This window comes from Somniosus microcephalus, chromosome 4 (assembly GCF_052327205.1).
Source record: "Somniosus microcephalus isolate GS21.2 chromosome 4, FLI_Smic_1.0, whole genome shotgun sequence".
Lineage (NCBI taxonomy): Eukaryota > Metazoa > Chordata > Chondrichthyes > Squaliformes > Somniosidae > Somniosus > Somniosus microcephalus.
The window spans coordinates 291,341,156-291,366,993 of NC_140990.1; the positions used below are offsets into that span (position 1 = coordinate 291,341,156).

Genomic DNA, 25,838 nt, shown 5'->3' on the forward strand with positions numbered 1-25,838 from the left:
CTAGCCTGCCACTCCAGTGCAGTGCTGAGGGAGTGCTACACTGTTGGAGGTGCCATCTTTCGGATACGACATTAAACCGAGGGCCCGTCTATCCTCTTGGGTGGATGTAGAAGATTGCATGGCACTATTTCAAAGAAGAACATGGGAGTTTTCCTTGCTCTGGTCAAGATTTATCCCTCAACCAACATCACTAAAACAAATGATCTGGTCATTATCACATTGCTGTTTATGAGACCTTGCTGTGTGCAATTTTGGCTGCTGAATCACCTACATTACAACAGTGACTACACTTCAAAAAATACTTCATTGACTGAAAAGCACTTTGGGACATCCCAAGTTTGTGAATGGCGCTATATAAATGTAAGTCTTTCTTTTTTGAAAACAAGATTGGGTCATGAACATCTTGTTGTAAAAGTGTACTTTTGCATTTTTCTTTACTTTGTTTCCTCTCATTCAAATGTTAATGTACTGTACACTTACACCAATTTATCAAAATGACATCATGGTTTTGGAAATGGCAGTTTGACCTAAGAAATACCCCTTGCGAGTGCAGCATGTGAGCACCTTTATTGAAAATTATGTAAGGTAGGACATACTTGCCTTAGAGGCGGTGCAACAAAGGTTCACTAGATTGATCCCTGAGATGAGAGGGTTAGAATCATAGAATAGGTTGTCCTATGAGGAGAGATTGGGTAGATTGGGCTTATACTCTCTAGAGTTTAGAATAATGAGAGGTGATCTCATTGAAACAATCTGAGGGGGATTGACAGGGTAGATGCTGAGAGGTTGTTTCCCCTGACTGGAGAGTCTAGAACTAGGGGACATCGTCTCAGGCTAAGGAGTTGGCCATTTAAGATTGAGATGAGTAGGAATTTCTTCACTCAGAAGGTTGTGAATCTTTGGAATTCTCTACCTCAAAGGGCTGCGGATGCTGAGTTCGTGACCATATTCAAGGCTGCAATAGATAGATTTTTGGACTCTAGGGGGAATTAAGGGATATGAGGATTGGGTGGGAAAGTGGAGGTCGAAGATCAGCCATGATCTTATTGAATGGCGGAGCAGGCGCGAGAGGCCATATGGCCTACTCCTGCCCCTAATTCTTATGATCTTATGTAATGCAGAGACTTTTTGTGTTGAGATCTGTCACAAGAAAGAAAAAAGAAAGTCTTACATTTATATAGTGCCTTGCACAACATCCCAAAGCACTTTGAAGCAAATTAAGTACTTTTTGAAATGTAGTCTCTGTTGTAATGTAGGAAATGCGACAGCCAATTTACGCATAGCAAGGTCCTACAAACAACATTGTGATAATGACAGATAATCTGTTTTAGTGATGTTGGTTGAGGGATAAACGTTGGCCAGGACACCGGGGAGAACTCCCCTGCTCTTCTTCGAATAGTACCATGAGATCTTTTATGTCCACTTGAAAGGGCAGACCGGGCTTCAGTTTAACAGTTCATCTGAAAGCGGCACCTCAGACAGTGCAGCACTCCCTCAGTACTGCACTGCAGTGTTGGCCTAGATTTTGTGCTCAAGTCCCTGGAGTGGGGCTTGAACCCACAACCTTCTGACTCAAGCAAGTGCGCTACCAACTGAGCCATGGCTGACACCACAAGAAAGATCTGGAATATCACTGCACTCCCACCATTGCTGATTCTTACTGTTTTTTAAATAATTCCAGGGGTTTCGCCTCCACCACTCTGCCCAGAATTCCATTTCAAGCGTTGATCATTCTCTGTATGAAGAAGAACCTCCTGATATGAGTCCCAAAGTTACCTTTTACTGGATTGAATTTGTGTCCCTTTCTCCTGCTCCGCAGTTTAATTTAAAGTAGTATTTCGGAATAGCCTTTTCCATATCATTTACTATCTATATACCTCTATAAATTCACCTCTCAGACCCCTCCTTTCCAGGCTGAAAGGCTCAAGTCTCTTCAGACATTCCTCATAACTCAGACCTCAGATACTAGAGATTATCTTCAGGACTCTTCTTTGCACTGCCTCCACTGATTAAATGTCTCCTTTGCATTTCACTGACCAGAACTGGACATTGTAGTCAAGGTATGGTCTGACCAAAGCACTATGCAGTTTGATCTAACCTTCATTCTACTGTTTTGGCTATGTAGTTCAGCATTCAATTAGCTTTATAGATTGCTGCTCTGCATTGGCTGAATTTGTTGAGTGTTGAGTCTACTGAGACTCCTGGGTCTCTTTCAACTTCATCCATAACTATATCAACACCATTCATGAAGCATGTATGTTGCCCATCTTTCTTTCTTGTATGCATTAAATTTCATCTGCCATTGCTCAGCTCACTCATATATTTTGTATAACTCATACTGTAATTTTTGGATTGCCTTCTTCCACTGCCCTCCAAGTTTGGTTATCATCTGCAAATTTGACCAATTTACATAAGGCTTCAGAATCCAAATCATTGATATAAATTAGAAATAGTACTAGTCCCAATACTGAGCTCTGGGGCTCCCAATCAGTACTTGCCATCACCCTGACATTACCACTCTTACCAGTATCCATTATTTTCTGCCCTTCAGCCAATTTCTTATCCATGTACAAGTGTTTCCCTGAAACTGCAGAGCTTTAAGCTTAATTAATAATGTGGAGCTTCACCAAATGCCTTCTGGAAATCGAAGTGCACAATGTCATAGGGTTTACAATAGTTGACTTAAGTTGTCACTTCTGGTTGGTGGTGGAGGCAGATTCAATCGTGGCTTTCGAAAGTGAATTGGATAAGTACCCGAAGGAAAAATAAATGCAGGGCTACAGGGAAAGGACGGGGGAGTGGGATTAGCTGAAGTGCTCTTGCAAAGAGCCGGCATGGGCTCGACGGGCTGAATGGCCTCCTTCTGTGCTGTAACCATTCTATGATTCTTCAAAGGATGGTCAAAGCAGGCTCTTCCTCATCAAAAGCTGTGTTGACTCTTGTTTACAAAGTTGTTGTTGTATAGATAATATTCAAATTTACTTCTAATAATTGATTCCATTATTTTAAAAGGAATTGAAATAAGACTAATGAGTCTGTAGTTACTTGTCCTCACCAGTGCCTCTGTATGAAACAAGTATTAATTTCTCCATTTTTGGTACCTTATTTGTACAGTATATGAGTCACAGCTTAAACTGAGTAGATCTGAAGAATAAATTCCTTGGCAGTATGGAAGGAGTTATCTCTACCTTGTTTGTTCACTTCACTTTAGGTGGAAGACGCACAAGTGGCATCACTGCATCTTGGCACCGGATTATGTCAGACAGGGAACGATGGGAGCAAATGAGGCCTGTGGTTCCGGATTACAAGCCAGAGGTAAGGTTCTTTTGTGATTTTTTATGTTACACCAGCAGCCACTTGGGAGATTTTTACAAAATAGCATGAATTTCAAATTTTCTCATTAATCTTCCAACCACAAAGTGTTGTAAACTCAGGAACACCCATATCTTCGTTGCAATGCCTCATTATTGTGTAATAATGGAGAACGATGTTGCTATAATGAGCCAGAATACATTCTGTGTGTTTATATTGAGGAACCATTCCAATCGAGGCATGTTGTTACAATAAATTATCTGACACAGCAATGCTCTTGTTTTTTTGCTTTTTCATTTGTACTTTATCTTTCAAGCTTATTAACTAGTGTGGAAGCTGCAATGTGGTTTGAATTCAGATTCTGCCTTGTTTGTAGATTTTTCCCCTAGCTGTAAGGTGTAAATATGTTAACTGGCTTGAATCAGTTAGTTATACTAGAGTGTACTACAATATGGACATGACACATGTTCCTGAAGAACTTAAAGGAGCACTGCTGTGTGTTTGTGAACCTTGCTTGTGGAGTGCTTTAGTATTTGGTGAGATTGTTACTGGTAGTTGGTTAATTAGATATTGTACCATTTTATAACGTTAAGGTACCAAGTATACTGAGTTCAACAATATTTGATCCATCCATTACACAGCATCTGGAGTAAGGGGAAAGGTCTTCTGTTTATGACCAGAAGATGTCTTTTTAATCTATTCCATGTATCTTTATGTAACCCAAATTCCCCCTGTGTCCATTTGTGTGTGCATTTTGGTTTCTGCTCCAGACTTGAGCCCATGTTGATGGGGTTGGATGAAGAGGGATGGGAGGAGGCTTGTGTGGAGTATGAACACGAGCATGGACCTGTTGGGCTGAATGGCCTGTTTCTGTGCTGTAAATACTTTGTACTTTATAATTATTTCTATCTCCCTTTTCTCTCTCTCTTGGGCCCTTCTCTCCTGTCTCCTCCCCTTTCTGTTACCTATCATGCCACCTTAATTTTCAGCTCCGTTGGGAACTTTGCCTTCTCCAATCCCTACCCTAACGCATTACTAAACTCTGCCACCATCCCAGGTTTGAATCCTCTTTGGATAAGCCCACAGCTGCCTTTTCTGCCTCTCTTGGTACTCTCCAATGGGCCCTTGGAAGCACTCGTCGTTGCTTCCTAACCAGCAGCAACCCTAACCGTCCCACCTTCCTCTCTATGGCTGATCTTCCCACTCAGTACACCCACTGGGGGCTAATCTTGCCAACCACCTTCCTGTCTCGCTCAACCCACTCATCACTGCCCCCTTGGATTGTGTTGTAGACCAACAATCACCTCCCCTCTTTTCATTCCCCTCCAGAATGTCTGTTCCTCACGAACAAGGCCCTTGCAATCCTCATGTCATTAACATCCTGGCATTAACTAAAACACCCCCTCCCTCCCCCCCCCCCCCCCCCTCTGAGCTATGCTTTCCACCACCTGCCCCAACCAAACTGCTACAGTGGCAGTGTGGCCATTCTCACCAAATCACTCTTTGGTCTCTCTCGCTACTCCTCTGGTACTTCCTCATCCTTCAAGCACCTCACTTTGTTCAACCCCTCTCACCTCTCTTTTAAAATCCTTGCTGACTATCGCCCTCGACTCCAAGCACCACCCCAAGTTTGTCACGGAGGTATCCTCCTCCCTGCTTTCCATCCGCCGCCTCTGCACTGAGCAACTCCTCATCCTCTGTGATTTAATTCTTCGTCTCAGATCCCCTTGCCCTCCATCTTCTTATTTCACGGACCTTCTATTCTTCTGACCCACATGTCAGCTGATGTTGTAAATGGTTCCCTCTTCTCAGGTACTGTCCCTTTCACTGTCAAATCTGCTGTCATCACCCCACTTCTCAAAAATCCCACCCTCTTTCATTGCAAACTATCGTCCCATCTCCAACCTTTCCTTTCCAGAGTTTTTGAACATGTTGCTGACCAAACTCCATGCCTGAATCTCTCCAATCAGGTTTCTTTCCCTGCCACAACACTGAAGTAGCCCTCACCAAAGTCATAAATTACATCCTTTGTGACTGTGACCACGATGCAGTATCCACCCTCATCCTTCTTGACCTCTCTGCAGCCATGACACAATTGACACATCATCCTTCTCCAGACCTTTCCTCCTTTGTCCAGCTCAATGGGATTGCCCGTGCTTGCTTCCACTTTTACCAATTGTAGCCAGAGCACTATCACAAATGGCTCAGCAAGCCAGGGAAGGGGCATCTAGGGTCGCGCACGCAGCACTCCAGCTTTGTGCAGGGGGCCAACACTGCAAGAGAGGTCCACTACACTCAGGGACCAGGAGGCCCTCCAGAAAGAAGGATGTGGGACCAGATCACTGAGGCCGTCACTGTCAGCAGTGTTGCCCCCACAACCTGGGAGCAGTGCCCAAAGAAGCTTCTTGACCTCAGACCAGTGGTCAAGGTCAGTGAATGCATCTTCAAAAGACACCTCCTACTAACTGCACCACTAGCCTCACACAATTCACAATTCAAATCGCTTTATTGGCATGATAAGGTACATCTTATGTTGCCAAAGCATCAAAATACATTTATGGTTGAACACATAAACGCGGTTCTATTCATACAGTTTATAAATATACATTCGCCTTGTTTGTATATATTCTTGTCTTAGTTTACTGGTGGTCCCTCTGTTCATGGCAAGCTGTAACATAGTGTGCCGCCAGTGTTACACAGCTTCTCTCCTCCCCCAGTAGGAAAGGGAGTTTTTGGTTGTCATTCAGATTTCTGAATTCAGGGCATATTTGGGAGAATTTTTGGTAGAAATTCTCCCTGATGTCCTGATATTTTCCACAGGCTGTGAGGAAGTGCATCTCTGTCTCAACTACTCCCAGACTGCAGTGAGAGCATATCCTGTCTTCTCTTGGCAGCCTGGTTTGCCTGTGTCTGCCTTTTTCGATCGCTAGGCTATGTTCGCTAAGTCTGTACCTTGTCAAGGTTCTTCTCAGTTTGTTATCCTTTACCATGGTCAGATAATCAGCTATGTTGTATTGTCTGTTTAGGGCCAAGTAGCAATTGAGTTTGCTTTGGGTTTTTGTTGTTTCTGCCCAATATGTCAGATATTTTTCCTTTTGCTTAGCGACGATTGTGTTGGGTCGAATTCTTTGTGTTACCCTGTCACTGTCCTGGGACTGGTTATTGTTAGTGTTGTTAGTAGTTACTTCACTGAGTCCCAGGACTAGTTGGCTGAGGGTATTTTTCTTTATGGTCAGCTCTTGGCATTTCAGGGCGTCGTAGTGATAGCATTGGGGGTTGCTCATTTGTAGGTGATTCCAAAATTTGGTGGCTCTTTTTTGGATAGTGATTATTAATGGATATTGGCCTAGTTCCGCCCTGCATGCATTGTTTACTGTTTTCCTTTGAGTCCGGAGGATACTTTTACAGAATTCTGCATGTAGGATCTCAATTGGGTGTTTGTCCCATTTTGCAAATTCTTGTTGTGTTAGCGGTCCCCATACCTCACTGCCATAGAGTGCAATTGGTTCAATTACTGATTTGAAAATTTTGAGCCAAATGCTAATTGGGATTTCTATTTGGATTGATTTTTTGATGGCATAGAAAGCCCTTCTTGCTTTCTCTTTCAGTTCATTCACAGCCAGTTTGAAGTTTCCTGTAGAACTGATTTTTAAGCCCAAGTATGTGTAGTGAGTGGTTTGTTCAATTTTGGTTGTTCCTACTGTGAAATTTATTTTGGGTCCCTGATGTTTGGATCTTTGCTGGAACACAAGGACTTTGGTTTTTTGGGGATTTATTGTCAGGGCCCAAGTCTGGCAGTACGACTCCAGCAGGTCCAGGTTCTGCTGTAGACCCTCCTTAGTTGGTGACAGCAGAACCAGGTCGTCTGCATAGAGGAGGAATTTAACCTTGGATTCATATAGGGTGAGGCCAGGTGCTGTAGATTGTTCAAGTAGTTTTGCCAATCCATTAATGTAAATATTAAAGAGTGTCGGTGAGATTGGCGAGCCCTGCGTCACCCCCCGCCCCTGTGGGAAGTATTTTGTTTGTTTGTCTCCAATTTTAACTGCACATTTATTGTTTGTATACATTGATTTAATTACATCATATGTTTTCCCTCCTACCCCGCTTTCGATAAGTTTCAGGAATAAACCGTCATGCCAGATGGAGTCGAAAGCCTTCTGGAAATCTACAAAGCATGCGTAGATTTTGCTTTTGTTATGGTGAACGTGTTTGTCAATTAGGGCCTGTAGGGTGAAGATATGATTGGATGTTCTACACACTGCTCAATGCGTGATCTCCCCCCCACCCCCAATCACTCACCTACCAACAATCTGTACTAAACACGAGGTACTCATCTCCCACTTGAGGAGATGGTGCTGGCCATTCTTGGCAGGGATATGGCTGAGCCCTTGGCCAGCGGCGGGGCTGAAAGGATACAAGATGCTGGTATCCCCATACGTTACCCTCCTTCTCGAATACACCTCTTGCTTTCCCACCCTCCTCTCACCACAACTCCACCCTTGTGCCTTCCTCATTTCACACACTCAATAAATGCAGCCTGTCCAGCCAATGGTTGACGAAGAAGAGGGAGAGGAGAGTGAAGAAGAAGAAACACCGTCACTCGGGAGGTTAGCGGCAGCGGCGATAACCGGTAGCACCCCGTGGCGCCGTGCCACCAGCGATGACATCAGCACCGTGCGCTTCGCCCCGCTCGCGCCCCGGCCACAAACTTGGCTCACGCCCCCTGACCTACCGCCAGATGCTATGTCCGACAGGGTCAGGGTGGCGTGTTTGCGGCTGAGGCGGCGTAAATTAAAGGGCAGGTACCAGGCGGCCATTTTTTGGGCCGCCTGCCAGCCCCTGCCCCCTCGCGCCTCCTCCTGCAGGGTGCTGGCCACAATCTTCAGCCAGCATCCCGCTCCCCGGTGGTCTAGCAGTGCCCTGGTGCGTGCTGCGCTAGACCCCTTCCCTTCAATCAGGGGAGGGAGGCCTGCAGTACCGTGGCACTGCTGCACGTAGCACCATTATATTGAATGTGAGCGCCCCACGAGGGAGGGAGAGCACTTCCAGTAGCATCCCACCTCCTGCTTGGGGCGCTACCATTCAATTGTCGGCTGCAGGGGCACTAAAATAGCACCCCGGAGAAGTTAGCGCCCCATAGGGGGCGCAACCCAATTTCCCCCCCTATGTTTCAATAAGATCACCTCTCATTCTTCTAAACTCCAATGAGTATAGGCCTAACCTGCTCAATCTTTCCTCATAAGACAACCCCTTTGTGGTAAACCACTGTATTGTATATTGCCACCTCTGGGTGGCGCTGTGTATGGAGGCATGCCTCAGCTGACTCCACCCACCACTGTGTGGGTTTCGTTCAGACTTGTTCAGTCACTCACGAAGAAGCATGGTCTCTTCTTAGCTAATAAAAGCCTTATTCATCTCTTCTTTCGACTCATCATCTCTTCTTCGACTCATCACCTTTTATGAAGCAATTGATAAGCGTATCAATTTTATTAGCTAAAAGTTAAATGGCGACACCTGAGGAGCAACAACAGCAACGGATACAGCAGACATTGCTGAGAGCCCTCAGACCACCACGCCTGGACCTCGACCCTCAAGATGTGGGTGCATCAGCCAAGTTTGAACACTGGCTGAGCTGCTTTGAATCCTTCCTCGCAATCTCACAGGTTACAGAGGAGGATCACAAACTGAAAATTTTGACCGCCCAGGTGAGCCATCAAGTATATATGCTAATCCGGGACTCTAATACGTACGTGGCGGCCCTCGAGCTACTAAAAGGGCAATATACGCGCCCAGTGAACACAATTTACGCCCGACACCTCTTGGGATCCCGCAGGCAGCAACCGGGAGAATCGGTAGGGGCATTTGCACGGGCGCTACTGGCACTCTGCAGAGACTGCGATTGTAAAGCGGTAACGGCTGTGGAGCACGCGCAGGGACTCGCCTGTGATGCCTTCGTCAGGGGCCTCCAGTCAGACCACACCCGGCAGAGACTGCTAGAAAGCAAGGAACCCGACCTGAAGACGGCCATTGCCCTTGCGCTCTCGTTAGAGGAGGCCCACCGAAACCTCGAGGCATACCCCCGTAACGGCGCCGAGACATGGCAATCGAAACCGTGGGACACGGGACCGCCGCCCCCGGCACCAACCGCTGCAGCGACTCAACCGAGACAGCAGCCTCCGGTAAGAACTGCTTCGATGCCCAGTAACCAGGCCCAAAAATGCTATTTCTGTGGCCAGTTAAAACATCCCAGAGCGCACTGCCCAGCTAAGACAGCTACCTGCTCGGGCTGCGGGAAGAAAGGCCATTACGCTAACGCCTGCAAGGGGAAGCCAGCCAGCAGCGCAGCGTGCGGGCCGTGGGAGCAGCCATCTTATCCGCCATTTTGTGTACCCCCGGCCGCATGGCATCCGCCGCCATCGTGTCCAACGCACTCAACCGCCATTTCGTCACCGGAACCGACCACCGTCTCGGCGGATGACTATAGTGACTCACTAAGCCACATACTGGCCTCCGTGACGCTGGATCAAGGCCACCCTCACCATCTATCCAGCTCCATGATGGATATCGCGGTAAACGGCCGCGCCACCAGTTGCCTGATCGACAGCGGGAGAACAGAGAGTTTCGTCCACCCCGACACGGTACGTAGCCACTCCCTCACGATTCTGCCAACGCACCATCGCATTTCTATGGCGTCCAAGTCCCAGTCAATGGACATCAGCGGCTACTGTGTGGTGACCCTGTCAGTAGGGGGCACTGAATATCAAAAATTTAAACTGCTAGTCCTGCCCCGTCTTTGCGCTGCCGTCCTGCTAGGGTTGGATTTTCAGTGCCACCTTAAGAGTGTCACACTAGCATACGGTGGACCCCTCCCCCCACTCACAGTCTGCAACCAACAACTTTTAAATCGCCCGCTGCAAACCACCTGCAGCCTTTCCACATTAAAAGTCCCCCCCCCTCCCCTGTTCGCTAACCTCACCCGCGACTGTAAACCCATCGCTACCAAAAGCAGGCGGTACAGTGCCGGGGACAGAGCTTTTATCAGCTCTGAGGTGGAGCGGCTCTTGAAGGAGGGCATTATCGAAGGTAGCACTAGCCCCTGGCGAGCCCAGGTTGTAGTCGTTAAAACCACTGCAAAACGCCGCATGGTAATCGACTACAGCCAAACCATAAACCGGTACACCCAGCTGGACGCGTACCCCCTCCCTCGCATATCTGATATGGTCAATCAGATTGCGCAATACAAAGTATTCTCCACCATCGACCTTAAGTCAGCGTACCACCAGCTGCCCATCCGCCATGAGGACCGCCAGTATACTGCCTTCGAGGCAAACGGCCGCCTCTACCACTTCCTTAGGGTCCCCTTCGGCGTCACCAACGGGGTTTCGGTCTTCCAAAGGGAGGTGGACCGAATGGTTGACCAGAACGCGCTGCGGGCAACCTTCCCCTATTTGGATAACGTCACCATCTGCGGCCACGACCAGCAGGACCACGACGTTAATCTAGCAAATTTCCTCCGTACGGCCCAACGGCTGAACCTAACGTACAATAAGGAAAAATGTATGTTTCACACCAAGCGCCTGGCCATCCTCGGCTGCGTGGTGGAGAACGGAGTCATCGGGCCCGACCCCGACAGAATGCGCCCCCTAATGGAGCTACCCCTTCCCCACTGCCAAAAAGCACTGAAGAGATGCCTGGGGTTTTTCTCCTACTACGCCCAGTGGGTGCCCCTCTATGCAGACAAAGCCAGGCCCCTCATCAAAGCCACCTCCTTCCCCCTGACACCAGAGGCGTGTGCAGCCTTCACTCTTATCAAGAACGATATCGCGAAGGCCGCAATGCACGCGGTGGATGAGTCCATCCCCTTCCAAGTGGAGAGCGATGCCTCCGACTTCGCCCTAGCCGCGACCCTTAACCAGGCGGGCAGACCCGTGGCCTTTTTCTCAAGGACCCTCCAGGGCCCCGAGACGAGACACTCCTCCGTCGAAAAGGAGGCCCAGGCTATTGTAGAAGCGGTGCGTCACTGGAGGCATTACCTGGCCGGGAAACGATTTACCCTGCTCACTGACCAGCGTTCAGTAGCTTTTATGTTTAATAATAAGCAGAGGGGTAAAATCAAGAACGACAAGATCTTGAGGTGGAGAATCGAACTCTCCACCTACAATTATGATATCTTGTATCGGCCAGGGAAACTCAATGAGCCCCCAGATGCCCTATCACGTGGTACATGCGCCAACGCGCAGAGTGATAGGCTGCAGTCCCTCCACAATGACCTCTGCCACCCGGGGGTCACCAGGTTTTTCCATTTTATCAAATCCCGTAACCTGCCCTACTCCATCGAGGAGGTCAGGACCATGACCAAGAGCTGCCAAATCTGCGCCGAGTGCAAACCGCACTTCTATAGGCCGGACAGAGCAAGCCTGATCAAGGCCACCCGCCCCTTCGAACGCCTGAGCGTCGATTTTAAAGGGCCCCTCCCCTCCGCTGACCGCAATGTGTACTTCCTCAACATAGTTGATGAGTACTCCCGTTTCCCCTTTGCCATCCCTTGCCCAGACATGACCAGTACCACGGTCATCAAGTGTCTGAATGACATCTTCGCTCTGTTCGGGTTCCCCAGCTATATACATAGCGACAGGGGCTCATCGTTCATGAGCGACGAACTTCGGCAGTACCTGCTAACAAGAGGTATCGCCACGAGCAGGACCACCAGTTACAACCCCCGGGGGAACGGCCAGGTGGAAAGGGAGAACGCGACGGTTTGGAAGGCAGTCCTCTTAGCACTAAAATCTAAGGGCCTTCCGACCTCCCGCTGGCAGGAGGTCCTCCCTGCAGCGCTTCACTCCATTCGGTCACTGCTTTGTACTGCCACTAATGCGACCCCTCATGAGAAAATGTTCGTTTTCCCCCGGAAGTCTACATCGGGAACCTCGCTACCGGCATGGTTGACTTCTCCTGGGCCCGTCCTACTGCGGAGGCACGTGAGGACGCATAAAACGGACCCCCTGGTCGAGCGGGTGCACCTCCTACACGCCAACCCCCAGTATGCCTGGGTGACATACCCAGACGGGCGGGAGGACACGGTCTCCATACGAGATCTCGCACCCTCGGGTACCCCTGAATTACCACCGTTATCCCCCTTACCACCGTTATCCCCCTTACCACTGTTATCCCCCACCACCCCTCCCAACCCAACCCCTGCAGACGGCATGCCAAAGCCCCAGGAATCTTCGCCAACCACCCAGACACCAGACCCGACGTCGGATGCTGCAACACCACCGCCGCCACCACGACGATCAGGACGTCAGACAAGGCCTCCTGATAGACTTAACTTGTAGTACCCTTCACCCCGCCGGACTTCACATTAAACAAGGGGTGAATGTGGTAAACCACTGTATTGTATATTGCCACCTCTGGGTGGCGCTGTGTATGGAGGCATGCCTCAGCTGACTCCACCCACCACTGTGTGGGTTTCGTTCAGACTTGTTCAGTCACTCACGAAGAAGCATGGTCTCTTCTTAGCTAATAAAAGCCTTATTCATCTCTTCTTTCGACTCATCATCTCTTCTTCGACTCATCACCTTTTATGAAGCAATTGATAAGCGTATCACCCTTCATCCCAGGAATCAACCTAGCGAACCTTCTCTGAATTGCCTCCAATGCAAGTATATCCTTCCTTAAATAAGGAGACCAAAACTGTACACAGTACTCCAGGTGTGGCCTCACCAACACCCTGTACAGTTGTAGAAGGACTTCCCTACTTTTGCTGTTGCATCCTTCCTTCTGCTTCCTCCTCTTTTGCGTCTTCCTCTTTTGCGTCTTCCTCTTCCCTCTGCGAGTGGATGCTGTAAATCTGAAATGATAGTATAAAATGCTGGAAATACTCAGCAGGCCAGGCAGCATCTCGACCTGAGACGTGAACTCTGTTCCTTTCTCCATGGATACTGCCTGACCTGCAGAGTATTTCCAGCATTTACCGTCTTCTCAGAGGCCTTCCTTTATCATCTGAGGCCTTGCAAGCATCCAACAGCACTTCCTGCACACTTAAAAAACTTTTAACATTTATTGCACCAAGCCACTACTTCAATAAAATAAATAAAATCTAGTCCAAAAGCTTAAATGCAAACTTACCTGAAAGATGTGTGTGTCTCGAAGAAATGCTGACAGCATCTCTATCAGTCTGTTGAACGCTCGCTTTTCAGAACGAGCTTAGGACCCAGCATTGAACTCCGTGCTAAGATCGAAGTTTTCAGATGTGGCGTCAAGTTGGCGTTGCACGCCGACTGACATCACGCTCTCTTCATTTACATCTCCAGGGTCAGTACTGCTATCGGCAGCACTAAGACCCTCACCAAAATGGTGGCCGCCGAGCCCCACACCAGAGAAGGGCCGCCTTTTTTCGCCAGGACAGCAGCACAAATGAGTGCCGGTAAGTAGCCTACTTTCCAGGCCGCATTTTATTAACTCTTCGGCTTGTTAGTACAGTCCAATTACAAGATATCTCCAGATTGTTGCCATAGAGATAGCAATAGATCCTCACTTTTTTTTCAGTCACTTTTTGCATGACCACAGTCAATCACAAGATCAAAGGGTGCTGTCAGTTTGCTAACAGTCGTCACATTCCAGTACAACGAAGATGCTTATCTAAGCAGAATCACCTCAAATGTCCAAACTTTTAACAACAGCATTCACGGTCTTCGAAACCCAACACAAACCTAAACACATTAATTACACTTAATATTAACTACTTATCCACTTCAAATCATTAAGCATTTAAGAAATTCCAAAATTCGATATGTGATAGTCACATGTCTGGAATTAGAGACCTCCACGTAATTTACAATAACCGGAATTTCACTGTGGCCATAATAAAAGTCTAGTTTTCACAATTTAGTAGGTTAGTTAACCTCAGTAACTCTTATTTAATTCAGCCCAATATCCTAATTTTATCTGCTCTGTACTGTGTATAGTTTATCAAAATAGCACGTGCTTACAAAAACTCAGTAATTGACGTCATCTTTCTTTTTGTTATTTCTTCAGATGCCTTTCCCAATGACTGTAATATAACTGAAGAAAGAATTAACCTTCACAGCTAAACAAAATCTTTGTAACATTCTTACGCAAAAGAGTAAGCTTCCCACAGCTTGTGGGCTCCCAAACTCAAACAACACACAAACAAATACAAAAGCAAAATACTGCGGATACTGGAAATCTGAAATAAAAACAGAAAATGCTGGAAATACTCAGCAGGTCAGGCAGTATCTGTAGAGAGAGAAACAGAGTTAACGTTTCAGTCCTGACAAAAGATCATCGATCTGAAACATTAACTTTGTTTCTCTCTCCACAGATGCTGCCTGACCTGCTGAGTATTTCCAGCATTTTCTTTTTTTTTTTAGTTCATCACACACACAAGCTTTCTAAAGAAACAGTGCATGAAAAGCAAAAGAAACCCACAGCCTTTAGCTTGTGCCAATTTCTCCTCACAACAACTTACTGATGATCGGTGTGAGGTATTAGTCTCTCTCTTTTCATTCTAACTTTGGACAATAGTGTACTGATGCAGAATACAGGTGGAAAGTGCCATTGGTGCACCAGTCGACAGTCAAGGATTGTTACATCTGTCACTGTTTGGTTTCAACCCGAAAACCATCCCGCATTCCAGACTCAGTCTACACAAAAGGGGTTAACGCATAACAAGAATTGCCAGTGGCACCGAAACATTCACACAGACTTTTAAAGAGACAGTACGCTGAAAACAAAAGAACTCCTGCAGCTTGTAACTAGAAAAGGGCAGCATCTTTCTCTTTCTGCGTGTTTTTACCATCATAGATTAATTTATCCTTTTTCTCTCGAGCCAATTTTCAATTTCTGACATTTGCTGCTTAACCCCATTTGGCAGCACGGTGGCATAGTGGTTAGCACTGTTGCCTCACAGCGCCAGGGACCCGGGTTCAAATCTGGCCTCGGGTGACTGTCTGTGTGGAGTTTGCACATTCTCCCCGTGTTTGCGTGGGTTTTCTCCGGGTGCTCCAGTTTCCTCCCACAGTCCAAAGATGTGCGGGTTAGGTTGATTGGCCATGATAAAAATTGGCCCTTAGTGTTAGGGGGGGATTAAATACGTGGGGTTACAGGGTTACGGGGATAGGGCTTGGGTGGGATGGCTGTCGGTGTAGGGACCGGGTGCTGGGGTTTGGATGATCAGCCATGATCTCGTTGAATGGCGGAGCAGGCTCGAAGGGCCGAATGGCCTACTCCTGCTCCTATCTTCTATGTTTCTATAACCAAGACTTCCCGGCTACCCTTCTGATTCTACTGAAATGGACCAACGTAATCAATCTGCAAATTTCTCCATGGACCATCGGATGCTGGGACATGGCTATACTGGGCACATCTCAGGCAGTTATTAATAATGGCATTCACAGTCTGATCCATACAAGGCCAGTAAGTCTTCTTCATTAGCCTTTGGACCAGGCTATCACCCTTCTAGTGCCACTAGATGTGTGGTGCCAATGGACCACCTCATTATGAAGTGACTGTCGGACGACCAATTTGCCCTGATAAAATCAAGTTATCCTGTACTGTAAAATTGTCCTTTCTGTTAAAGGCATCATTGGGCCATGAGCCCTCACCTTTGATGGCTGCCTGGGCTGACTTAATCCAAGGGTCCTCATCCTGCACCCCTGGAAGATCTAAAAGGGGGTGTTTCACTTTGAACTTTATTTATCTGGCCCTGTAAGGCTACGGGTGGTTCCCACACTTCTAGGTCAATCTTGAACTTCTTGTCTATCTGATCTGCCTTGCCATTCTCACTGGCCAGGGGGTGATTTTAAAATGGGCTCGGACTTTGAAAACCCCTAAGGGCTGTTGCCTCCTCTCAGCCTCTGCTACATCCACTGGATCAGCCCATCGAAGGCCGTTCGCAGAGGTATATCCTCTTTTATTCCAAATTACTTCTTGCTTGCCAAAACCTTAGGAAGTGGGGGAGGAATCAATCACAATAGCAGGTCTCAGACTTTGTCCAGTTCTGATGAAAGGTCATCGACCTGAAACGTTAACTCTGTTTCTCTCTTCACAGATGCTGCCTGACCTGCAGAGTTTCTCCAGCATTTTCTGTTTTTATTTCAGACTTGCAGTAATCAAATTAAGAAAACAGTGCTTTGTAAATGTTTGAATTGATTTAAATCAAGACCATGCGTCTTTAATTTAAGACTTCATAAAGTAATAGCAATTTTTAGCTGTAATCCAATTAAAACAAAGTGCATTGAAGAAGTTCAAATTGATCTAAAACCAGACACCACCCTGCAACTGTAACTTGTAATTCTTCAAAGCTGCATTCTTACCATTTTTTTGTAAAAAAAAAACCTCTCTGTGCTTTTAACAGTTGCACAAGTAAACTTCAGTTGAAATAAATTAACACCAGCGTATTTAACTTCAAATGTAAAGCACAAAAGTTTTCCCCAAATCTCCCATTGCTGGGTGCACAATTTTAAATTGAAATGTACACACCCAACAACCATATTCACACTTTCATATACCTTAAAAATATTGATCCCTGTAATGGGTTATGAACTCAAAGTACCAAATGTTATGTGATATTCCCAGGTCACGAGCCCAAGGAACATTCACTTAGTTTAAATCAGTTCGAAACCAAAAAAAAGTACTAAAGAAATCTCAAAAATAGTACGTGTGTATACATACACAGAGAAAACAACTAACAAACTTAAGACAACATTTGCTTATAGAAAAGGCAGTGATTAAAATGCTTAAAATACTCCCTACAGCAAAGACAAGACTAAAGAGGGTTACACTACTTTTAGCTCTGTGAAAAGAAAACAAGGTGGAGCTGACACCGAAAACAAACATCACACAGACACTTTTCTAAGAGACTTTCAAACAAAAGATTGCGTTTATTTTCAACACCAGATTTCTGATTGGTCCCCTTGGAGGACAAGACAAACCCAGCAGTTTCTCTGGAATGTGTAATTAGATCCTGCCTGCCTAAGTAATCAATTACTTTGCAAAGTGTAATTCAAGCCATTCTGACTGCCAGGCTTCAGACAGAACAGAGCTCACATAGAACAGAGAGGGCTCACCCTTGCAGGTTAAGACCTTTTCCCACCCCTCCCAACTATTCCCTGCCCCTCAAACAAGTTCCTAACCTTCTTCCCACCCCCCGAGTTTCTGACCTTTTCCCTTCCCAACAAGTTCCTGACCCTGATCTTCCCCTCCATGTTCCTGATCTTCTCCCCTTGCCTGAGTTCCTGACCCCTCTCCCCTCCTCTCTCCCCACTCCGATCCTGTCTCTCTCTCCCCCTCCTCTCTCCTCCCTCCGATGCCCCCCTCTCTCTCCTCTCGAATCTCTCTCTCCCCCTCCCCTCTCCCCTCCCCTCCTCTCTCTCCCCTCCTCTCTCCTCCCTCTGATCCCCCCCTCTCTCTCGTTTCTAATCTCTCTCTCTCTCCCCCTCCTCTCTCCCCCCTATCTCTCTCCCCCCTCCGATCCTCTCGCTCTCTGCCCTTTTGATCCTCTCTCTTTCCCCTCCCACCCCTGGCCACCAACGGATCTAGTGACCCTCTCCCATGGAGCCAAGGAAAGCATGGCTTTGGTAAAGAGCGTGCATGCGCAGGAGGGGAATCAGGTGCACATGCGCGGCTCCGGAATACCGTGTGCATGCGCAGAAGGCCGCAAAAGTGTTCGTGCAGATAATCACTCCGCAAAATAAATACTGTAACTTGTTAAACATTCGTAGGTCAGCAGACTTCCACACATTCACACACACTTTCACACAGACTGAAATTCCAGCTAAAATAGTAACAGAAAATCCTGGCAGATTAGGCAGCACCTGACTTTGCCATTTTTCCTCACAACAATTTTAATTCTCACTGTGAGCTGTTAACTTCTTTCTCTTTTTCCTAACCCTTTTGTTACATCTCAACTTGTCCCACCCATGTTTTTTTTATGCAACTCTTTCACAGCCTTTGTCTGCTGTGAAAGGACTGATGTTAACCTCCTCCTGTGCTTTATCTTTCAACATTTTATTCTCGGCCTACATTTTGTCTTCAACCTTACAAAGTCTGCATCTGCCGTCCCTTTTAAAAAAAAAATTCAAACAATTTTTCATGAAGGTACAATGCCTCTTTAAAGAACCTTTTATCCTAGATGGCATGTCCCCGAGACCGACTTTGTGGCAGCAGTTTAAAAGGTAATTGTTATGAATTTCGATCTGCTGTCCAGTGGCACAGGCTCCAATTAGTGGACTTGACTGACCCTCAGCGTGACCTTTTCTGTCCTTTTTGCTAATTCTGATACAAGAAGTGGAATCTCATCAGACTACCCTGGGACTTACCCCTTCTGAGCTCAAAGTGAATTGAGCTGTTTCAATCAAAATGTGTCCAAACTAACTTCAATTGCATGAAGCACGCTGCTTAAAGCACCCTGGCTGTATCCGTATCTATGGGGGGCTAAATAGGGCCAAGTAGCGCTCATTTTTTAGGTGCTTCTAAGACACTAAAATGATGGGCACACTTCTGACCGGAAAGGCACTGCCCACCATATTGGGAAAGTATCTACAAAAGGCGTCCTTTACCCGTGCCAAAGCAGGCGTTAGGACATTTGCATATGCAATTAAAAGGCCTTACACCTACTTCAGGTCCCTGCTGCAACTTTGGTTTTCCCTGAGGCAGCCAGTGCCAGTGTTGCTTGCCTCCGGGAAAACCAACTCTTAACACCACGTAATTAAAAAAAGGTAAGTACTTACCATAATCACTGTCACTCCCGGTCCCGAGATCTCCAACCTCCAGGCCCCCCGCCCCCCGGATCTTCCACCTGACCCCACCCTCCCCAACCCCCGACAGTACTCCCGAGGCCTGCAATCTCCCTACCTGATCCCCATCGAACCCAGATCACGGAATCCGAGGCCCACCCGTTGTTGCTCCAAATCCCCGCAATCAAACCCGATCACTTACCTGGAAATTGGAGCACTAACCTGTGCGGGCTCCGACCGCAGCACCAGCTACATTATGACTGAGTCTGAGGCCCGAAAACTGGGGCTCCTTGGACCTCACCATTTGAGCACGTTCTGTTAACACTGTGCTCTTGAATTTAACCCCCTGCATTTCCTAGCCTTGCAAGTCTGTGAATTTAACCCCTGGAGAGCCAAATGAATGGTAGCATTTTTAACAAATATTCCACCAATGCCGCCACCTCCCCCACCCCCCCTCACCCCACTGTGGTGCCATAAGTCACCTGATAACCACATATACAGTTCCAGTAGGGGTTGCTGGAGAGCAGTTAAAAATTGGGAATGCCAGTGCCGCCCCCCACCCACCCCCTCATCCCCCCAACTCGTGGGCACTGAGGGAAATTGTAGCACTTCTGCCTCTGCTCAAACTAAAATCAAGACACAGAACAGGGACTGAAACTTGGACCTTCGTGGTCTGTATGACCCAGTTAGTCACCGTATAAATGTTCTGAGTTATCGAGAGAGCATTTGTGTGTAATTTAAGCAGGGTTGATTTGCAACATATCGGATTGTAATGTACAATGACCCTTTGGGAATTCCTTTTGCATTTGGCTGCTGATTAATCTGCAATGCAAATATAGGTTGCTGCAAAATTAACAACAGAATGCAAATAACTGGGAATAATCCCCTTGATGCCCACAAGCAATCACAGTGGTGCTTCTAAATAGTAGTAATCATTTAATCCAAGTGCAGTTTGTTTATATTTAATTAAATTAGAAGGCTATATAATATGGGGTATCATGAAGCATGGTGCTCCATTGAGTAAAGCAGAGGCACTATTTCAAAACTAAATTTGGTCCTCAGGAGATCCATTTCCATGCACTGCTCTCCCCATTTAGAACTGATAGCAGTCTTGCTAAGTTTGACTGTGTAAAACAGAGACTGATTAAAAAAGGAGTGAAACCTCACAGGGCCTGCTCCACACATTTAACTTGCGTGCAGAGAAGCGCTTGATCTGACAGCAGATTTGTACAACCACAATTTTGTGGACCTTTGATGCTGTACGTTCCCTGCAGTTGTTTATACTTAGCTGAGCAGCAGGAAAGCTATGTGCCTGATATTAAGGAACCGCCTATTGGGCCGCAACCAACAAGGTAAGGTTTTAAAATACGCTTCCCCGAATGTGAAGCCGAGAGGAGCGGGAGAGCTCCTCCTGACCCCACATTCAAAAATTGCGGAGCCACTACCCCCACTCCGAACATCGCCACTACCGCCTTCCCCCGATAGTAGCTGACACCCCTCTGCGCTTCGCTTGTTGGTGCTACCTTCCCCCAGGATTGTAGCCTCAACCACCCTGTAGTGTATGTAACCGTTCCACCTTTAAGAGAACCGTTCTACCTTTAAGGGAACTATTTTAAGAGTTGCACTACTTTATCTTGGCTGCTGTATACTGTAATACCGATGGTGACCACACCAGTATATAAGTGCTGTGTAATGATTTATTGGGCAGTTCCGCCCTGACCTTCGAATAGTAAAGTCCTGTTAAAGTTTACTCTTGTGGTCTGTGTATTAATTCTCAATATAACACACAGACTTAACAGTGGCGACGAGTTCGATCTTACCCTGCGGCAGAGATAAATCCAAGGCAGTTTAACGGGCGTCGAGAAGAGGCATCCGCCCTCGTCATTCTGCTGAGAGAAGACTCAAGTCTGCAGAGCAAAGGAAGAAGGAAGAATTCTGACACGAAGCCTTCCATCAGCAACAGGCAGTGATCGTCCCTTCTATCACGGTGGTGGGTGAGCCGATCAGCGACGAGAAGCAAGTCGGCCACGTTGACTGTGAGTAGGGGAGAAAATTTTTAAAAAAACGGAGGATATAAGGGCGGAGAACTCGACCACGGCCGGGGAAAGGAGCCGGACAGAAGTCGGGGCCAGAGGCGCGGAGACTGGGGCAGCGTAGGCACGGAAGCCGCGGTGAATGCAAACGCAGCCGGTGTGAGAGACCGCAGCGAATGCAAACGCAGCCGGTGAGAGAGACCGGGCTGCAAGCGGGCTGGGAGACGCAGCAGCGTCGAGAGCAAGCTCGACTGCGACCGGTGAAAAAGGCCGGGCAGCTACCGAGGCCGCGAGGCGCAGCGACCGGGACAGCAAGGCGCGGGAGAAAATAAAGAAAAATAAATAAATAAATAATAAGTAAAAAAAAAAAAAAACCGCGGAGAACTCAGCCGCAGCCCGGGGGGGGAAAAGGACCGGACTGCAAGAGGGGCTGGGAGGCACGATTGAAAACCGTTGGGGAGGGCGAACGCAGCAATACGGCAATCGCTGTTACAGCCAGCGGGAGAGACAGAGCCCAAGCGAGCGGGAGAGACAGAGCCCGAGCGAGCGAGCGAGACCGAGCGAGCGGGAGAGAGAAGAGACCGAGCGAGCGAGGATGAGACCGAGCGAGAACGAGACCGAGCGAGCGAGGGAGACCGAGCGAGCGAGGGAGAACGGGACCGAGCGAGGGAGACCGAGCGAGATTTCCGCCCAGCGGCTTACAGCAGCTTTCCGCAAAAGGACCAAGAGCTGGAACTGTCCGCCGCCAACTGGTTGTCCCCAGCGCCCGGTTGCCCCTGTCGGGAAAGGGAACAAGGAACTCAATCAGCTGTTCTCGCGCTTTCAGAATAAACTGAAGCCGGCGCGCAGGCTGCGAACCCCAAAAGCCAGCGGTCGTCGCCCGAGGGCAAAGCTTCACCCCTCCCGCCAGAGGAAGAAACGCGGGAAGCCGCCATTTAGGGGGGGAAGAAGACAAGCGCGGGAAACCGCCATTCTCGGAGGCGGGGAAGAAGATAAGCGTGGGAAACCGCCATTTTTGAAAAAAAAAAGTTAAAGAAAAATTTCGTTGTTGTTCCTCTAAAAGATTGCGAAGATGCCTAAGCGTGGTAACATCAACGATTTCGATCCCGATGTGGAAGATTGGGCCACGTATGTAGAACGCATAGAGATATATTGTAAGGCAAATAAAATATCAAATGATGATAAAGCACTAACCTTACTAAACTCAATGGGTGCGAAGACATATGGGCTATTGAAGCATCTTCTATCACCAGCTAAACCGGCGGATCAGACTTTCGCTAATATTGTTGCTGTCCTGAAGGATCATTTGAACCCCACACCGCTGATATTAGTGGAACGATTTAAATTTTATGCGAGAACGCAACTGAAAGAGGAAAGCAATGCGGAGTACTTGGTTGAACTGCGTAGGCTAGCGAAATACTGTCAGTTTGGGGAAAATCTGACAGAGGCACTGAGAGACAAGTTCGTGTGTGGGTTGTCAAAGGAAGGAACACAAAAGCAACTGCTCGAAGAGAATGATCTTACACTTGATAAGGCTGTCTCTATTGCAGCATTGCATGAAGCCGCAGCGAGAGGCATGGCGGAAATGCAGCGGTACTCGGCGTAGATCAAATGGCTTTGGGTACAACAAAATGTTATCGTTGTGGAAAGACAACACACGATCAGAACCAATGCTGGTTTAAAAACCAGGAATGTAGAAAATGTGGCAAGCTTGGTCACATAGCTAACGTATGCCGGTCAGGTAAGAAGACCAGCAACAAAAAGTCACCGCAGGAAAAGTGCAGAAAGGTACATAAGGTGGCTGAGAAGAGTTCGGATGAACAGAATGCGGATTCAGACTCCAACAGCCAGGAACTGGGTAGTCTGAGAATTCACAATGTGAGTAAGGAAGCTGACCTACAAACTACCTGGGTCACGCTCAAGATAGCCGGAGTCCAAGTGAAAATGGAATTGGACACAGGATCAGCCCTAACAGTCATAAACCAAAGGGACTACAAGCGGCTATTCTCACATATACCCTTGAGAGATACCAAGATTGTATTGCAGACATACACGGGGCAAAGAGTATACCCCATCGGAAAGATAAAAGTCAAGGTGAGACACAAGGGCAAAGAACACCAAGGAATGGACTTATATGTACTACCTGAGGGAGGTCCACCACTTCTGGGACGGGAGTGGATCAGGAAAATAAATATGGACTGGCACTCCCTAAAAGCAATAAAGAGTGAGAACTCGGTGAAGACAATCAGCTCAGACTCTGGAACTGATGGCAAGACCAGCCCATGTGCAAAAGGCAAGTCTAAAATGGACTTGCAGACTAATGATGGAAAAACGAAGGAGTGCATAAATGCTTATGCTTCAGAGGAGAACAAAGTATCAGAACAGAATTCCACTGAACAACAACATAGTTTGACAGAGAATTCTGAGTCTGTCCAGTCTACAGACATGCACATTTCTGAGGAACACCGGGCTCGAACTCAACTCCATTTCAAACTACAACAGCAATTAGAACAAATGATTCGCCGTTTTGAGCAAGAGATGAATGCAACGAAAAAGTTCTTTGACACAGAGTGGGAGAATCTGGAAAGACAGCAGAAGCAGCTGATGGAGAAAATGGAGCAGGAACACACAAACCGTCTGCACGAGGAGGCCAAACGAATCAAAGCTGACTCGGTTACTGAAGGTGCGTGCTCTAATCTGGTGGAGCAAGATGTTCAGCAACTGAAGGCGCTTGTTAGCAGGTTGCAGGCAGAAAAGGCTGATTTGGTTGCCATGAATTCCGAGCTCCTACTGAAGTTGGGTGCAGCATCACCGGACGATTCATTTGTTGAAATTCGAATGGTGGAGGCTGCGGATGATGGCGAATTAAAAGCAGCAAAGGAGCCCCAGTGCAAGGTTACAAACAGCCCTGCAGCCTATACGTCAAAAACACATGACGACGATACTGGGAAACGTCTGATGTCAGAAGAGCTAACGGTCAGCCAACTCCTTCATATGCTGAGGGACAAGACTCTGGAATGGGAAAAACTTGAACACGAGCTTCAATCTTCAAAGGAAAGGGGTTCGGAGCTCTCAAAAGTTATTGAAATAGCTGAGGTTGCAACACAGACTGAGAAGATTGCAGCAGAGCAGCCCTTGGACGCCAAGAGTACGCTGACTCACGTCAATGTAGAACAACAGAATGCTGAAACAGCTGCTCCAGTAGAGGGATTCAATAGTCCGATCAATCAATCTCCGAATGAAGTTGAAGTATTGAAATCACAAATGATGTCATTAGTAAAAGGCTTGCAGGAAGTCTAGAAAAAGCTGAATGAAGCTGAACACATGAAGAAGTCTCTTCAGGAGAGATGTCTGGATTTGGAACAAAAGCTGGCTAATGTCCAGCTGGGCATGGAGGAAATAGAAGACCCTCTCGCTGGCCTAGCTCAGGATGACACCGAATATTACCACGACCTGTTCTGCCCAGCTTGTGGGGAAATCTTCCAAAGTGCAAAAACCATGAAGAATCACGAAAAGTCTAAGAAACACCGGGAGATGGTGGCGCTAATACGGCAACAGGAGGAAGAGGAGGAGGAACTGTGCATGCAGCTGGAAGTGGAGCCCAGAGAGTCTCCAAGAAGCAGAAAAGGAAAAGACGAAGCAGAAGATGATGACCCATCTGAACCATTATCACCTCTACCAGGTCACGCACGTGGTCCCTCCGAACTGAGTCAAATCAGTTTGGAAGTAGAAAAACTTCCCAAGGTACTCGAGCTTTTAGAAGTCAGCAATGCTGGTTCTGAAGTTACGGAAGTTCAAGCTGGTTCTGAAGCTACGGAAGTTCAAGCTGTTAAGTCCAGTGAAGGACTATTAGATGAGTCACCCCAGCAACAAGAACCTACTACACCATCGAAAACTACTACACCACCGAGGCGTTATCCGGACCGAGTCAGGAAGCGCAGGAGGCGCCACCGCAGAGACTGAATCTGTGAACTGTTTTCACATGAAGTTGTGTATATATGTTATGATGTTATGTTTAATGGGGAACATATACTGTTAAGCTAAAAAGGGAGGATTGTAGTGTATGTAACCGTTCCACCTTTAAGAGAACCGTTCTACCTTTAAGGGAACTATTTTAAGAGTTGCACTACTTTATCTTGGCTGCTGTATACTGTAATACCGGTGGTGACCACACCAGTATATAAGTGCTGTGTAATGATTTATTGGGCAGTTCCGCCCTGACCTTCGAATAGTAAAGTCCTGTTAAAGTTTACTCTTGTGGTCTGTGTATTAATTCTCAATATAACACACAGACTTAACACACCCCATGCCCTAAACACCACCACTACCTCCCCTGCCGAACGTCGCCAGTACATCCCCTGTGCCCCAATCGGCACCCACCGAATTTGGAGGCCATATTCCTGTGATTTACCAAGGAGAGTGTAGTCTGTCCCTGCCCCACCCCATACCTCATCCTCTATCTCGTCCCCTGCCTCCCCGTTGCCGCTCTCCCCTCTTCCCCCTCCCACCTCCCCACCTCCCCACCCCTCTCCCCCCTCCCCACCCTCTCCCTCTCCCCTTCTCCCCTCCCCCCTTCTCCCCCCTCCCTCTCCCCTTCCACCACTCCCCTCCCCACCCCCCTCCCCCACTTCCCCCCCACCCCCCTCCCTCCCCCTCCCCTCCGCCTCCCCCCCTCCCCTCCGCCTCCTCCCCCCCTCCCCCGCCCCCACTCCACTCTCTTCACCGCCCCTAC

The 25,838-nt window shown here is 47.6% G+C and overlaps 1 protein-coding gene across 2 annotated transcripts in view; it reads left to right on the forward strand.

Moving 5' to 3' along the window:
• Positions 1-25,838, forward strand: part of thsd7ba (thrombospondin, type I, domain containing 7Ba) — a 1,218,118-nt gene that overhangs the window by 748,504 nt on the left and 443,776 nt on the right. For both annotated transcript variants that reach the window (XM_085986643.1, XM_085986644.1), the window contains exon 13: positions 3,212-3,315. In XM_085986643.1, coding sequence (XP_085842769.1) covers positions 3,212-3,315 — 104 coding nt within the window. The remainder of the gene's footprint in view (positions 1-3,211; positions 3,316-25,838) is intronic.